Below are 17,678 nucleotides of genomic sequence, written 5' to 3'. Positions count from 1 at the left end.
GACCTGGTCTCCCTCGCCATCCGTATAGATTTTCATTTCCTGTGAGGTGGCACGTGAAAGAGAACTGCAGCGCATGGCTCCATCTTTTAAAATACCACTTGTTCCTTCACCCTCCCTTGTCAAGGACTCATCTGAACCCATGAAGGTCGGCCATCTTGCCCTTGCTAGACAGCTACTGAGGGATCGACGTGCTAAAGGCCAGTGCCTGTATTGTGGAGACATGGGCCACTCCATTCGAGTCTGTCCGGTAAAGCCGAAGAAGCTCAGGCATCTAGGGTCATTAGGAGATGCCTCCCGAGACGGAAAAGACATCTCCCTACCCCTGACCCTTACTGTGGCCGTGACAACTGGTGAATCCCAGTTTGTTGAGTCGGCGTATTTGTACTCCAGGGCAGCCGTAAATTAAATCCTTCAGGCTATAGTGGATCATCCACTCAAGAACCCCCTGGCAATTAACATCTGTCAATGGGAGAACTCTTAGGGAGATGGTTCGTCTGGCTACTGAGCTGCTTGAGGTCCGTATTGGGATGCTTCATACTGAGAACATTGCTTTCTATGTTCTTTTCCACATGTCTCACGCCTTTATTTTAGGCCCACCATGGCTACGGCAGCACAAACCTGTGTTGGACTGGAGAACTGGATAGGTGCTCCTCTGGGGACATTCCTGTCATCAGAAGTGTCTGGCTCCAGTACATCCAGCTAAGGCCCCATCTTGTCCGGCATCGCTGCCCGGTTTGCCCTCTACCTATTTTTCGTTTGCCGATGTTTTTGACAAGAAAGAAGCAGAGACTTTGCCGCCGCAAAGGCCGTGTGACTTGATTTCCGGATGTACACCCCCTAGAGGCCGAATTTACCCTCTGTCCCCAGCAGAGAATCAAGTTATGTTGGGCTACATTCAGGAGTATTTGGCCACGGGGTTCATTCAGAAATCCTCCTCTCCTGATGGGGCCGGGTTTTTCTTCTTTAAGAAGGATGGATCACTCCGACCCTGTATTGACTATCGAGGTCTCAACCAGATCATGCAGAAAAATAAATACTCCATCTCACTGATTCCTGAGTTGTTCGACCGAATATGAGGTGCCAGGGTCTTCACCAAATTAGACTTAAGAGGCACCTACAATCTAATCCGCATTCGCCGGGGAGACGAATGGAAGATGGCTTTCAACACCAGGGACGAACACTATGAATACCGAGTGATGCCCTTCGGTCTCAGTAATGCACCAGCAGTTTTTCAAGAATTCGTCAACTTCATCTTCCGGGACCTGCTTTGTTCCTGCATTGTCATGTATCTGGACAATATTTTGGTATTTTTCCCGGATCTGACCTTCCACAGTCGAGCGGTTCAGCAGGTTTTTCAGCATCTGAGGGAGAGTCGCCTCTACGCCAAGTATGAGAAATGCGCTTTCGAACAGTCCTCTCTTCCCTTCTTGGGTTACATTATCTCAGATAACAGACTGAGGATGGATCCTTAGACAGTCTCTTCCATTCTTAAATGGCTGCTGCCCGTGGGAGTCAAAGCAATTCAGCGATTCCTTGGCTTTGCTAATTTATTATAGGCAATTCATTCCTCACTTCTCCACGCTCACCGCTCCCATCTCTGCTATGACCTGAAAGGGAGCCGATTCGAAGAACTGGTACTTCGAGGCCAAAGAGGCCTTCTGCTCTCTTAAACGATCCCTCTCCACCGCTCCCATTCTGCATCGCCCAGATTTGAACAAACAGTTCTTCCTAGAGGTCAACATATCCTCGTTAGGGGCTGGAGCTGTACTCACCCAGAAGTCATCCTCGGGTCACCACGTGTCCTGCAGTTTCTTCTCTAAGGCCTTCTCTGATCCTGAGTGTAATTACTCTATCGGAGGCTGAGAGTTACTCGCCATTAAGATGGCTCTGGAGGAGGGTGCAGTCTATCCAGTTGTCATCTACATGGACCATAAGAACCTGGCTTATCTCCTGTCCGCCCAGAGACTTTATCCACGCCAAGTTAGGTGGTCTTTCTTTTTTCTCCGCTTTAACTTTTTTATACTTCAAGTCTGGTGACAAGAATATCACAGCCGATGCCCTCTCACTCTTTTCTGTCCGAGGATCAAGAGGGGGATCCACAGTTTATCATTGAACTGTCCAAGATGGTCACTGCCGCTTCAGTCAGTCTGTCATGAACTCCCCCAGGGAAGACTCTTGTGGCTGAATCTGAGAAGGAGCGAGTTTTGTCTTGGGGCCACTCGTCCAAGGTGGCTGGTCACGTGGGACAAAGGAAGACTCTACAGTTGATTTCTTGCCACTACTGGTAGCCATCCATGAGGAGAGGGATCTATGCTTACGTGGCTGCCTGTCCGATTTGTGCCTGCAATAAAGTCCCCAGACGACTTCCTGCCAGTTCTCTCCTGCTGTTACCCGTACCATCTGGTCCATGACAGCACATAGCTATGGACTTCATTACGGATTTGACAGTATCCGAAGGTTGCACCGCCATCTGGGTAGTCGTGGATCGCTTATCCAAAATGGTGCTCTTTACCCCGTTGTTTGCTCTTCTGTCCGCTCCTGAACTGGCTGACAGCTTTATCAAACATATTTTCTGCCTGCACGGATTTCTTCATCACATTGTGTCCGATCGAGGTTCGCAGTTCACTTCCAGATTCTGGCGAGCTCTCTAAACACCTGGATATCGCCTTGGATTTTTCATCGGCCTATCACCCCGAGTTCAATGGGCAAGTGGAGTGTGTCAATCAGGTCCTGGGCAATTACCTGCGACACTTCGTCAATGCCCACCATAATGATTGGGTGAAATTGCTTCCCTAGGCTGAGTTCTCATACAACAATCACGTTGGTGAAGCCTAGAGAGAATCTCCGTTCTACATTGTGTTTAGTTGGCAACCCAAGGTTCCCCTCCCGGTGACGGTTCCTTCTGATGTCTCTGTGGCAGATGTCCCTTCCAAGGATTTTGTGAAATTGTGGGAGGACACCAAAGCCACTTTAGAAGTGTCCTCCGCCCATATGAAGAGACAGGACATGCAGACAAAATGCGTCTGGATCCTCCATGCTTCCATTCTGGTGACAAGTTATTGCTCTCGTCAAGGTACATCTAGCTGAAGGTTCCTTCCTACAAGTTGAGTACTCGTTTTATTTGGCCTTTTGAGATGTTGAAGTGGATCAACGAGTTCTCCTATAAATTGAAGTTGCCTCTTTCTTTACGGATTCCATGTTCCTTCCACATATCTTTGCTAAAGCCGGTCATCCTGAGTCCCTTCTTCAAGAATCCCAGTACCACACCTATGCCAACAGCCTCTGATGATGTTTTTGAGGTGGAGAACATCCTGGTCATGGTGAGCCTCATTGACTGGAAGGGATTTCGTTCTGAAGAGAGATCCTGGGAGCCAAAGGAGAACATTAACGCTCCGATTCTTCTCTGGAAATTCCTTGATGGCCTAAAGAGGAGGTGGCGTAAAGGGGGGGGTACTGTTAGCACCACGCCAGAGTTCTGCTCTGACGGTCAGGGTCTCCGGTGTGTCACTTCACTCACCTGTGCTGCAGTCAGTTTTTTCCTTCCCCATGCTCTACATGCTTCCAGCCAGTCCTACAGCCATGTCCTTAGGGTACGCGCAGATGCACTCCTGCACTGTTAAAGGGTCAGTGCGTGCACTTGCTATTTCCTCCCCAGCCAATAGCTGTGGGACATTATGTATATATTGCTCCAGAGAACACGACTCGGGTAGATTTTTACCCACCCCATTGTTGTGATCACCGTTATTCACGGAATTAAAAAAGTCAGATTTCCTATTTAATTTCTCTGTCATCTGATGTGATCGCACATCAGAGGAGAGAGAAATTGGGTCCCCCGATCCTTCCCCTGTACCTCTGGTATCCTTAGACCTTCCTGCATCCACCCGTGATGTCCCCGGACGGCAGCGTCTTCTTCCGGGAAGAAAATGAAGGGCGCATCGGCAACAATAAGAAATTTTTCCTATTGATTAATTTTGATCACTGTGACCATATCATAGTGATCAAAATAAAAAAAAATAGTAAATCAAACCCCCATTTATCACCCCCTTAGTTAGGTAAAAATAATACAATAAAAAAAAAAAAGAATTTATTTCCATTTTTCGGTTAGGGTTGGGGCTAGGATTAGGGTTGGGGTTAGAGCTAGGGGTTAGGGTTGGGCTAGGGTTAGGGTTGGGTTAGGGTTGGGTTAGGGTTGGGTTAGGGTTGGGCTAGGGTTAGGGTTGGACTAGGGTTGGGGTTTGGGTTGGGTTTAGAGTTGGGATGTGGTTAGGGTTATGCTAGGGTAAGGTTTGTGGTTAGGGTTATGATTTGGGTTTGGGATTAGTTTCTACTGTTTAGGTACATCAGAGGATCTCCAAATGGAACATGGCACCCACCATTAATTGCAGCCAATTTTGCGTTCAAAAAGTCAAACGGTGCTCCCTCTCTTCTAAGCCCTGCCATGCACCCAAGCAGAGGCTTTCCCCCACTTACGGGGTATTGGCGTACTCAGGATAAATTGCACAACAAATTTTGTGGTTCATTTTCTCCCGATACCCATGTGAAAATAAAAAAAATGGTTCCAAAGTAAATTTTTGGTGAAAAAAGTAAAATGTTAATTTTTTCCTTCCACATTGCTTTAGTTCTCGTGAAGCACATGAAAGGTTAATACATTTCTTGAATGTAGTTTTGCGCACCTTGAGGGGTGCAGTTTTTAGAATGGTATAAATTTTGGGTATTTTCTGTCATATTGACCCCCCCCTTCAAACTCGCTTCAAATGTGACTGTCCATAGAAAAGAAAGCGGATTGGCACATACCGTCCCATGCAACAAAATCCTTTATTGTGGCATCATACCAACAGCAGGCAGATAAAACGGTGGGGCAAATACAGACGACAATCGTTTCACGCTTACATTGCGCTTCAAGGTCATATGTAGGACAAAGCTCACAGAATATTTATAAGCAGCCATTGCCCTTGTCCCACCCACTATTAGGTGATAGCATATCATTAATTGTGAACAGGTGAAAAGCAGATACATGCAATACAAAAAATATTGTTAAAAACAAAGAAATATAAACAAGTCACAAAAACACAGCCATGTTGAGTTTGTCATGATGGACCTTGAGCATGAGTCCGAATAATCCATCTAACCTCCTTTCTTAATAATAATTTATTGAGGTCACCTCCTTGCGCATGCATTTTAACAGGTTTCAATCCCTGCAAGCCGCAGAACTTCAGGATTGCCTGCATGTTTTTTCCTTATATGTTCAATTAGTCTAGGGACCCCTTTACCTGAGGTGATGGAATTAAAGTGCTCACGGAAACGTACGAATAAGAGACGAATAGTCTTTCCGATATAATGAAAACCGCATGGGCAAAAAACAACTTATACAACGTAATTTGTGCGGCATGTTATAAAATCTTGGACTTTGTGAAATACCTCCCATCTCTAAATCTTTGGTAGTAAGATGGAAGGAACAGAAAGAACAATTTCCGCATTTATGATTGCGTACAGGTATATTTTTTTGCAGCCAGTTATTAGATTCGATTTTAACGCGATTCTGAACTAGAATATCTTTTATATTTTTTTGTCCTCCGGTGTGTAACAAGCGAACCCCTGGACACTAAATCTGCAATTTCTTTTTCTCCCTCTAGCAAATGCCAGTTCCTGTTGATCGCAGATCTAATCTGTCAGTCCATAGGACCAAATCTTTTTTTTTTTTTTAATCAGATATTTTTTATTAAAGTTTTCAGAACATAACAGAATTTTCACCAAACTACCCCACAATCTTTCCCCCATTCCCAACTGGAAATGGTCCAATGATAAAATTTATCACAAGAAAAATACAGACATAGATAAGGCACATATCCCAAAGCACCAGTCATGGAGTACAACTAAATCACTTTTAGGGCGATATAAACATGGTATCACGAGTATAAACTTATAGACGGTAAGCCTGGAACATTCAACCATCCTGCCCAAATTTTCTCAAACACTGCCGGTCTACCCCCGTTTAAGATAAATGGCCTTCTCTCTGCATAGTATGAGGTTTAGCTTATTTACATATTCCATAGGACCAAATCTGAAATTAAAAATTAATATTTTTTTCTTTTTATTCTGTTGTACCCAGCGTTTCTTTTCATTTGAAACAGGAGGACTTTCCTCAACCCGCTTTAACGTGGTGTCAAGAACAGATTTGAGGTAACCCCCATTGGAAAAACGTTTATAAAGGTCCAAAGATTGTTCTTTAAACCTGATGGGATTATTATTAATCCTTTTCAGCCGCAGAAACTTCCACATTGCTTTAGTTCTCGTGAAGCACCTGAAAGGTTAACACATTTCTTGAATGTAGTTTTGCGAACCTTGAGGGGTGCAGTTTTTAAAATGGTGTAAATTTTGGGTATTTTCTGTCATATTGACCCCCCAAACTCACTTCAAATGTGAGGTGATCCCTAAAAAAAAAGGGGGGGTTTGTAAATTTTGTTGGAAAAATTAGAAATTGCTGGTCAACTTTTAACCCTTATAACGTCCTAACAAAAGAAAAATAAACACAGGTTATATCGAAGAAATCTTACCACGAACATAAAGTACAATATGTCATGAAAAAAAATTCTAAGAATTGATGGGATATGTTGAGGTATTCTAGAGCTATAACATCATAAATTGATGTGGTCAGAATTGTAAAAATTGGCTTGGTCATTAAGTACCAAATTGGCTCTGTCACTAAGGGGTTAATAAACATTTAAAGGTTTTCCCTATGTTTTGCAAAGCCCTTTTTCTCTTATTTCTTGTTCATTCTTTTTAGTATGCATTAAGTTGAACCCTGTCATATATACATGTTTACGGTGTCCACCTACACATCATATATGTGGTGTGCGGCTCTGCGGTGGAGGGTTGTGGAGATTCCCCATTACTGGCGCATTAATACTAGAAATATATTGCACAGGGGATATCGCAGCCAATTCCCACAAGAAGAATCCTAGAAACACAGAATTAGAAATGATTCTTTCTCCGCAGTTTTTATAGGACTTAATACATTCCTGATTCCGGAGAGTAATAGAAATACGGCAGAAAACAGAGGAAGAAAGTTCAGAGAAGAAGCTTCATAGAAATACATTGAAGTTACAGTCTCCATTTAACTCTTTGGGAGAAAGTGATTTCAGCACTTTACTGTGTAAATCCCACCAGAACTGTAGCAGGTAAAGACCCCAATATCCACAGGTGTCCCTTCTAATTGGGGGGGAAACTATCCCCTCTAAGGCCATGTTCACACAGTGCGTTTTTTACCGCGGAACCGCGGCGGTTTTGCCGCTGCGGTTCCGCAGCTGTTTTCCATGCAGGGTACAGTACACTGTACCCTATGGAAAACAGGACACACTGTGCACATGGTCCGGAAATTGTAAAAAAAAAAAGCCGCGCTGAATAGCTCCCGGAAAAAAGAAGGAGCATGTCAATTCTTCTTCCTGAACCGCAGCGGTTCTGCACCCATAGACCTCCATTGTGAGGTCAAAATCGCAGTAAAACCCGCAGATCAAAAATATATCTGCGGGTTTTACTGCGATTTGATGTGCAGAACCGCTGCAGCAGGAAGTGCGGGGGAGCGGGCGGAAGTGCGTGGGCGGAGTGTGGCTGCCCCCCCGTGCTCCGATCCCGCCCCCCCGTGCTCCGATGCCCCCCCCGTGCTCCGATGCCCCCCCCCAGTGCTCCGATGCCCCCCCCCCGTGCCCTAATCTCCCCCCCTTATACTTACCCGGCGTCCCGGTGTCCGTCCGGCCGTCTTCTCCCTGGGCGCCGCCATCTTGCAAAATGGCGGGCGCATGCGCAGTGCGCCCGCCGAATCTGCCGGCCGGCAGATTCGCTCCAAAGTGCATTTTGATCACTGAGATATAACCTATCTCAGTGATCAAAATAAAAAAATAGTAAATGACACCCCCCCCACTTTGTCACCCCCATTGGTAGGGACAATAAAAAAATTAAGAATTTTTTTTTTTTTTTTTCACTAAGGTTAGAATAGGGTTAGGGGTAGGGGTAGGGTTAGGGGTAGGGGTAGGGTTAGGGGTAGGGTTAGGGTTAGGGTTAGGGGTAGGGTTAGGGGTAGGGGTAGGTTTAGGGGTAGGGTTAGGGGTAGGGTTAGGGTTAGGGGTAGGGTTAGGGTATTTTCAGCCATTTTAACCCTAAAAAGCTTCCTAGGAAACACACAGTAAAAAAAGGATAAAAAAACGCATCAAAAAACGCATCAAAAACGCATCAAAAAAGGACAAAAAAAGGACCTGCGTTTTCTGCCAAGAGCTGCAGTTTTTTAAAAAAACTGTCCTGAAAAAAAAAGGATGGAAATCCTGAACGTGTGAACATACCCTAATAATCCTCGGACAGTTCTGACAAACAAGGAAAAGTGCCCCTTTATGGAGGTGACAGAAAGTCTGTTTAGTCACTTTAGCTTCATAGTATCCGCTCTAATCCAATGGGGAGAGAGCGATTTACCCTGAAGAGTCACAGATTGTGGGGTTGTTATAGAAATGTTATATTTAGGTTTTTTTTTGTGTTGCTACCTAATAAGATTTACAATGGTTTTGTTCCTTTTCCGCTGATGGATACATATGACCCAACTATGAAAGACGGGAACCATTGAAACATGTATTACTCTCTTAGTACAATGCCCATTTATTGCCCCCACACACAGTATAATGTTCCCATAGTATCACCATCTTTCACATACAGTAAAATGTTGTCACAGCACGGTTATCCCCCAACCACAGTATAATTTTGCCCCAGTACCGCCGACCTCCAAACACATTATGATAGTTCAAGTTGCCCCACACAATATGCTACCACCCAAACAACTAGACTAAACCGAATAGCCACAAAAGTACGGAGGACCGTGATCAACCACAAAATCTGTAAACTAGCAACAAAAGTCCCCCAACACAGGGTAAAGAATCAATAAGGTCTTTATTGAAAATACAAATTTTAAAATGTTTTAAGGAGACAATAGCAAACAGAAAAAAACAGGATGAAAAGAAACATACATTGGACGGAACATGTATGATGACGGTATCCTGGGTATAAATATACCACGTGTATTCCATCCAAGATAAAGAATTTAATATCATATGCTTGAGGCACAGTTCAGTATTGCATATAGGTAAATACAGATTAAAGTTCATGGTGCTCACAGCCAAAAGAGTCTCAAGACAGATATAAAATACCTAATACATCACACGCATGTATCCGGGAGTTCCTCTCTCCCTGATTAGCCTCAGGAAAAAAAGTGTAATAAAGTATAAAGTGCATAATCCCCTAAGGCAAATCAGGGACAGTGTCAATCATATCAAAGATCAAGGGAACTTATTAGAGCAGCAAAAGTAAAAACCACAGATAAATATAAATACCCAGAGTTCAGCTCCGTCCAGCATACCCCTTGACGCACGTTTCTATGGCAGTCTTCTTCAGAAGGGGTGCATACCCCAAACAACTATATAATGATTTCTCACTTATCCACATTTTTGATGCAGCACGGTGCCCCTTTCTTGGTTCCCACACACACAGTATAATATTCCCACAGTATTGCCATCCCCCACACAGTATAATGTTCCCACAGTACCGCCATCCCCCCCACACAGTATAACATTGCCACAGTACCGCCATCATCCCACGCGCAGTATAATGTTCCCACAGTATTGCCATTCCCCACACAGTATAATGTTCCCACAGTACCGCCATCCCCCACACACAGTATAATATTGCCACAGTACCGCCATCACCCCACGTGCAGTATAATGTTGCAACAGTATTGCCATCCCCCCACACACAGTATAATGTCCCCAAAGTACCACCATCCCCCACACACAGTATAATGTTCCCACAGTATTGCCATCCCCCCACACACAGTATAATGTTCCCACAGTACCGCCATCCCCCCACGTGCAGTATAATATTGCCACAGTATCGCCATCCCCCACACACAGTATAATGTCCCCACAGTACCACCATTCCGCACACACAGTATAATGTTCCCACAGTACAACCATCCCCCACACACAGTATAATGTTCCCACAGTACCGCCATTCCCTCACACACAGTACAGTGTTCTTCCAGTAGCCCATTCCACCCACGCACAGTATAATGCTACCACCTAAACCACTATATAATGATTTCTCACTTATCCCCATTTTTGATGCAGTACGGTGCCCCTTTCTTCGTTCCCACACAAGATATAATGTTTCCACAGTACTGCCATTCCCCCCACACAATATAATCTTCCCACAGTATCTCCATCCTCAATTTTATTTTGTAAAATTTTAACATATTTTTGAGGGGTGTATTTTATGCAATATATGAAAGCCTACGGATGGGAAAATGCCCCCCAAAAGAATCATATCCAGAGGGAAAAAAACCTGTATATGGAGACATTGGCTTCAATTAACTCCTGTCTTGGTGTTCTTGCAAACAAGCTTTTATAAAAGCCTCAAACTTCTGTGTGTGAATCAGACATGAGATCTAACGTGATAGAAGATTACAGTGCGGGGAAGACGGGAAACCTTCATATAGACGGCCGGTGGTGATGGAGTCAGTGATGGACTCTGGCCAAATATGTTTCTAGAGCCGTAGTAGAAGATGAAGATGTTGTCCTCATCATGAAGTAGTTATTTCTCCTGTGACGTGTAATGAATATCTCCTGCAGTATTGCTAATGCCGATTCCAGTGTCGGTAAATGAGACGAGAATTAGCGTTATGGAAGGTGAGTCTATGAGAAACGTATTCAGCTGCCGACTACGAGGAAGAAACTGCTTGTTGTCTGTGGCCTAAAATGTATGGGTTTTATTAGCAGATGTAAAGAAGAAAACTAAATAATGTAAAATAATAAAAATACCATTGCTGCTTGGGTCCCCGCCAGTCTCTGTATTTTCTGGTCAGTCCCAACGATCTTGTGTTTCCTACAGAAAATCAGTTGCTGAAGCAGTGAGTAAGACAGCCAGTAATTGGGAGCATAGAGGAGATATCTTAGTCAGCAATTCAAGTCATGTTTCAGTCCATAGAAGATTAGAGAATACAACATCTAAACGTTCTATCTCCTGATATGTTTCCCTTATTATCTCCAGTAATTGTATCACACAGAATTCTCTATGATGTTATTCACGTCTCTACAATATCGGAAGATCTTTTATAGTAAGAACATTTTTCTGATTTATTCATCAAGGATGGATATGGACAGAGATCAGATGGTGGAGAGGATATTACACCTCACCCTAGAAATCCTCTTCCGGCTTACTGGAGAGGTGAGAGATTCTGATGACGTCACATTACATCATTCTTATCTATGGGAATAACAGAGGGACAGAACTGGAGAGGTGAGGACTCTGGAAATGTCTGTAGTGAGATTTATTAATGTGTCTCTCCATAACCAGGATTATATAGTGGTGAAGAAGACCTCTAGTGAGCGCTGTCACGGCCCTGTGTCTGAGGGAAGACCTCTGAGTCCAATCATGGTGCCTCCTCCTCACCCCTTAATACATGAGGACATCAATGACCAGAAGATCCTAGAACTCACGTACAAGATGATTGAGCTGCTGACTGGAGAGGTAATACTGTTGGGAATGCTGGTACATTATGCAGTAACGCTATTAACGAATCGGGGGGATGACGATATCATTGTATGTGTCAGGTTCCTATAAGGTGTCAGGATGTCGCAGTCTATTTCTCCATGGAGGAGTGGGAGTATTTAGAAGGACACAATGATGTGTACAAGGACTTCAAAATGGAGCTTCTTCAGCCCCTAACATCGCCAGGTAATAGATAGTACTAAATACACACGGCCTATAATTATCTGTATATAAAAATTCATTCAGTCCCTGTATCTGTTTCTTCCAGAACTATACAGTAAGAGGACAACACCAGAGAGATGTCCCCACCCTCTTCTTCCACAGAATTGTAAACAAGAAGATCCCAGTGTTCCTCAGGAAAATCAGGTAGATGGAGAGAAGGTGTCATGATATCCTCTACGATGTGTAGACGGCTGTGAAGGTCTTGTGTTCAGTATTGATTTATCCAACATTATTACTGTATTTTCTGGCGTATAAGACTACTTTTTAACCCTTGAAAATCTTCTCAAAAGTCGGGTATCGTCTTATACGCCAGGTGTCGTCTTATAGGGCAGGTGCGGAGTAATCTGCGGTTGCCGCATATTGTGGGGGGAGCGACCCCAATGACGAGGTGAGGGGGCACCTCACCGGGAAGGTGTAAGTGAAGCAGAGGCAAAATAGGAGATAATAGGACACAAGGGTGAGCCAGATGAGTGAAAGAGGAGTGTTTTTCTAGACACAGCATCGCTCTCTCTCTCTTATTTGCATAACCCTGGCATCCCAGACGCTGACAGTTTGCTTCACTTACACCTTCCTGGTGAGGCGCTGCCACACCTCGTCATCGGGACCACTCCCCCCCACTATATACTTCGACCGCAGATTGCTCCGCACCCACCCTATAAGACGACACCCAGCATTTAAGACAACCCCCGACTTTTGAGAAGATTTTATATTTTAACTGGAAAAGTTGGGGGTCGTCTTATACGCCCAGTCGTCTTATACACCGGAAAATACGGTATATGTTTTATACTTGTGTACTGAGAAAGGTGGAGATGGCAGGATTAGAGCTGATTCGAGATGTGACTTCTCATCTGTCTGACTTTTACAATATTTGTTTCAGGGTGAAGATCTGACCCATATTAATATTACAGAGACATATGTGAGGAGTGATGAGTGGTGTAAAGAAGAGATTCCTACATATGACTACCCAGGTGAGTAGTAACCACTAAATGCAGGGAAGTCACAGATTCTTCTCAGTCACTAGCTGTGGCTGCTTTATTGATGGTGTAATTCATATCACAATCAAATGATCACCATTTTGCCTCTAGGCCACAACATTCTCATCCACCCAAAACTGTTCAAATAACTTTGGTCATTGAAAGCCCTTTTCTATAGCATTTACAACCTGGAGGATCCACCTACCCCCTTGAATTAGAAGACGCTGACTCTTACCTGCCTAGTAGTGATGGGCGAGCACTATAATGCTCAGGTGCTCGTTGCTCGGGTCGAGCAAATTGGAATGCTTGGGTGCTCGACCCGAGCAACAATCCCAATGTAAGTCTATGGGAAACTCGAGCATTTTTCCTGCCCTCTCTCCCCCCCCCAGCAGTCTACAGAGGGACTAGAAATTGCGAAAATCGATGGGAACAGAGCTCAAATGACATGGGAGCAGAATGGGGAAGACCCCTGGAAGAATTTCTGACTCCCAGGTCAATGCTGTTTACTATGTTGTCAGAGTCTTAAGCCACTTTTACAGACTCACAAGAAAACATACAAAATCGAAACCAAAATGGATTTTCCTGGGAAATATGTTAAGGAACATCCTTTCCAGGGTAATTACTTGTATATAAAGAAAAATAAATAAACATAAACGCTCTGCCACACATTGGGCTATGTCCACACGTAGCGTTTTTGATGTGTTTTTGAACTTTAGCATTGCTTTTAACCAAGACAAATGCATTCATTGGGAATGTAATTTTAACATTTACAACCTTATCTGGCCATGTGGTGTGTGACACATCATCAGACATATCCTGTTTCATTTATGAAGGAGGGACTCTGAAAGTCACAAAGCCTATTTTTATAGGACCATCAGGCGGCCTTCACTATTCTTAAAGGGCCGGCAGTCGGTCCTCACTGTTCTTAAGAGAGCCATCAGCCAGCTATACTTTGTTGTTCCCATTATTAAACAGTGGGTCTCCTATACTGTTAGTGCGTATACAGTGAGTGGCAGGGTTGCCCAAAATTTGGAAACGCCCCAATACCCCTTTGAAGAGACGCACAGGAGGGCCTCCTGAAAACAGTGTTCCCATTATTAGGAAGTTGGTTCTCCCATACTCTTTGCCTATGCATTGAATGCAAGGCCTGCCCTACACCACATTTAGATGCACCCCAATACCCCTTTGAAGAGACATACAGGAGGGCCACCTGAAAGCAATGTTCCCATTATTAGCAAGTTGGTACTCCAATACTCTTTCCTTTTGCAGTGACTGCAACACTTGCCCCAAATTTGGATGCGCCCCAATAACCCTTTGAAGAGACGTACAGGAGAGCCACCTGAAAGCAATGTTCACCATTTTTAGGAAGTTGGTACTCCCATACTGTATACTTATGTAGTGAAATGCAGTGTTGAGGCTGAAGAAACAGCAGTGTAAAACTGCAGTGTTGAGGCTGAATAACCTGCATTGGAGAATTGCATTATTGAAGCTGAAGAAACTGCAGTCAATTGCAGTGTTGAGGCTGAATAACCTGCAGTAGAGAATTGCAATATTGAAACTTGAGAAACCCTCTACGCCTGCGCAGATGGTAGAACAGGTGGTGATGGACGAGTTTTTGCGCTCCCTGCTGAGGCCTGTACAGACTTGGGTTGCCCAGGGTGATCCCCGAAATGCCGATGAACTGGTCGAGAGATACCAGGAGATGGAAGGTTCCCTGGGAAAGCAGCCCTCTCCATACTGGGGATCTCAAAGGAGGCTGAGGCCCAAAAGGGGGTGGGTCTCCCATACTGTTTGCCTATGCAGTGAATGCTTGAGCTGCCCCAAATTTGGACACACCCCAATACCCCTTAGAAGAGACGTTGAGGAGGGTCTTAAAAAACAATTTTACCATTATTAGGAAGTGGGTCTCCCATACTGTTTGCCTATGCAGTGAATGCAAGGGCCTTCAAAAATTTGGACCTACTCCAATTCCCCTTGGAAGAGACGTAAAGGTCAGAGGGCCGCCTGAAAAAATGTTTCCATTATTAGGAAATGGGTCTCCTATAGTGTTTTCCTATGCAGTGAATGCAAGGGCTGCCAAAAATTTGAAGACACTCTAATGCCCATTGGAGGAGATGTGGAAGAGAGCCTCTTAACAAAATGTTCTCATTAGAAAGGAGCTGGTCTCCTATACTTGTAATGCCCATGCACTAAGTGTATGGGCTGACAAACATTTACCTCTGGGGGGTATACATGAACATGCTGTATAAAAAAAATATGTACAGGCATCATAAACACCCTTTTTGAAAATTATGTCGGTGTTACATCACGGACCACGGTCACCCTGGTGATTTGGTGGTGGAGGATGAGGAGAACGAGGAGGATAACAGCAAATGGCCAAAATCAGGAAGCGTATACCCATGTGTGGGTGTGAAGAGGTGCATGGGAATAGACCTCCCAAAAAAGACACTGGATTTGAGTTTGTTATGCTGCTATCATTTGGTGGTGTTGAGAAGTCTGGCCCAATCCAGCCCTTGTTCATTTTTATAAGAGTCAGCCTGTCAGCATTTTCAGTTGAAAATGAAAAATTTATCAGTTAGAATTCCACCAGTGGCACTAAAAACCCGCTCTGACAGAACACTAGCGGCAGGGCAGGCCGGGACCTCCAAGGCGTAGAGAGCCAGTTCATGCCACGTGTCCAGCTTGGATACCCAATAATTATAACGCACAGAGGAATTACGGAGGACGTTTGTATGGTCAGCAAGGTACTCCTTCAGCATCTTCCCAAACATTGCACTCCTTGTGACAGTACCCCAGACCCCTGGGCAAGGGCGATGGGAGGGTCTTAGAAAACTTTCCCAGAACTTTACAAGTGTTCCCCTGCCTCTGCTTGATTAGAATTCTGTCTCTCTCTCTGTACTCCTTGGTTGTTCAACAAACTGTGACTTCTGCCACCAGCGTTTTCAGATGAGAATTTTTTTTAATATTTCCGAAACAAGGGCCTTCTGGTGCTGCCCCATTTTAGTAGATCTGTCCGCTTCGGGAATAAGAGATAGAAAGCTCTCCTTGTAGCGTGGGTCTAGAAGTGTCACCAACCAGTAATGATTGTCACCCAAAATTTTGAGAACGCAAGGGTCACGGGAATAGCAGCATAACATAAACACTCAGCCATGTGTGCCAGACTGCTAACAGGCAAGACTTCCGTGTTCTCACCAAGAGAACGACTGACCATGCTGTCCTCCTCCTGTCCTCAGGCCATCCACGCTGAACAGACGGCATGACAGTTGTGCTTGTAGTACCGTCTACAGCACATGAAACTATCTCCTGTTCTTCCTCCTCCCTCTCCTCCTCCTACTCTTCCTTATTGTCACCCAATCCACATTTGGATGAGATGAGGCTGGGCTGTGTGTAATCACCCTGTATGGTTCCTTGCTCCATCTCGTCGTACTCCGCCTGCAGTGCATCCTTTCAGAACAAAGAGACGTGGGATGGAGATGCTAATTATGGCATCATCGCCGCTCACCATCTTGGTGGAGTCCTCAAAGTTTTGGAGGATGGTACATATGTCTGACATCCATGTCCACTCCTGAGGTCTTAGGTGTGGAGTTTGAACTGAATACCGACAGCCTTGTTGATGCTGGTAGCCAACAACAGCTCTGTTCTGCTCACAAATGCTTTCCAACATCTGCAGTCTAGAGTTCCAATGTGTGGGGACAAGTGATGAGCAAGCATGCTCGGAAGTGCTCACCCAAGCTTCTCTCTGCTCGCGATGCTCGGCGAGCATTTCCAGGGTTGCTCTGCGGGAGCTTGGGTCACCGCCCTGCATGCTTGGCACTCTTTAGGGTGCCAATCAACATGCAGGGATTGTCTGCCACACACTGTAATGCCGCAGCCATGTTGGTTGTGGAATTATAGTGATTGGCTGGCCGCACAGCGTCATCAGGTCTATATCAGACCTGGCGCCGACCCGGCTCGTCACAGTCCGCTCCGGACTTAGACAGTGTAGGGATAGTTGCTGCATAGATAGGGACAGATTTAGTGTTGTATAAGTTAGTGTAGGTATACCATATGGAATACACAAATCCATCAAAACCAACAGTCCCTCTGGGGACTAATTATGGTGTATATAGATATCAGTGCTAGGTAGGCTAGGCAGTGTATGTGGGTATATAGACACAGTATCATTGCTAGGCAGGCAGGCATTGTATGTGGCATACTTCATTGCATACAGCAAGAGGGTCCATTTCAGTTCTGTCTGCTGCTGCTGCCTATTACAGATATTTACCATGTATACAAAGCCCCAGGTATCAGTGGCCAGGAATTATTTTTTTTTGCATCTTAATACTGATTATTTTCTTCCAAAAGAAATCCAGAGCGCATGTTTTTTTTGCTCCATTTGCTTGTTGGCAGTGCAGAATACCGCCAGATGCTTTCCATATTATAGCATGAAAATCCAGCTATTTTAAACAGGGGTTTGGCCGTCTCAGTGATTACGTCTGAGTGCACAGACAATTCTGCTATTTCTGGGCTACTGTAAAATTTCTTTGGAGTGTCTTATACAACTTATTGCCACCAGTTTGCTTAAAAAAAAATTACTTACCTACAGGACATTTATTTTAAACAGGGGTTTGGCCGTCTGTCAGATCTTCGGGAACTCCTAGAGTGAACCCACAATACCTCGACAACGAACCTCCCAAGGGTGAGCTGACCAGGTGGACCACCCCCAATACAGGGAGCGTTAGGGGCAGGCCCGAGGGAGACTATTGCCGTGGAAGCTGATACTCGGGGACAGAAAGTAAGAGCGGAAAAGAGGCTGGATAAGCAGGGCAAAGAGCACGCTGGCTATGGCGGGAATACAGGATTGGCAGACTATGGCGTAGGCACAGGGTAGTCTGGCTATGGCGGAGACACAGGGCAGACTAG

The 17,678-nt window shown here is 44.8% G+C and overlaps 1 protein-coding gene across 1 annotated transcript in view; it reads left to right on the top strand.

The window, feature by feature from the left end:
* Nucleotides 1-3,134: 3,134 nt before the first annotated feature.
* Nucleotides 3,135-17,678, top strand: part of LOC138666510 (oocyte zinc finger protein XlCOF6-like) — a 53,880-nt gene continuing 39,336 nt past the window's right edge. Inside the window, exons 1-7 of the mRNA XM_069754723.1 lie at nt 3,135-3,320; nt 6,110-6,180; nt 11,178-11,256; nt 11,386-11,559; nt 11,643-11,766; nt 11,849-11,946; nt 12,680-12,770. Coding sequence (XP_069610824.1) covers nt 3,135-3,320; nt 6,110-6,180; nt 11,178-11,256; nt 11,386-11,559; nt 11,643-11,766; nt 11,849-11,946; nt 12,680-12,770 — 823 coding nt within the window. The remainder of the gene's footprint in view (nt 3,321-6,109; nt 6,181-11,177; nt 11,257-11,385; nt 11,560-11,642; nt 11,767-11,848; nt 11,947-12,679; nt 12,771-17,678) is intronic.

The sequence above is a fragment of the Ranitomeya imitator genome, chromosome 2 (assembly GCF_032444005.1).
Source record: "Ranitomeya imitator isolate aRanImi1 chromosome 2, aRanImi1.pri, whole genome shotgun sequence".
NCBI lineage: Eukaryota > Metazoa > Chordata > Amphibia > Anura > Dendrobatidae > Ranitomeya > Ranitomeya imitator.
The sequence above is the reverse complement of the archived record's forward strand: the minus strand, read 5'-3'. Positions and strand labels throughout refer to the sequence as shown.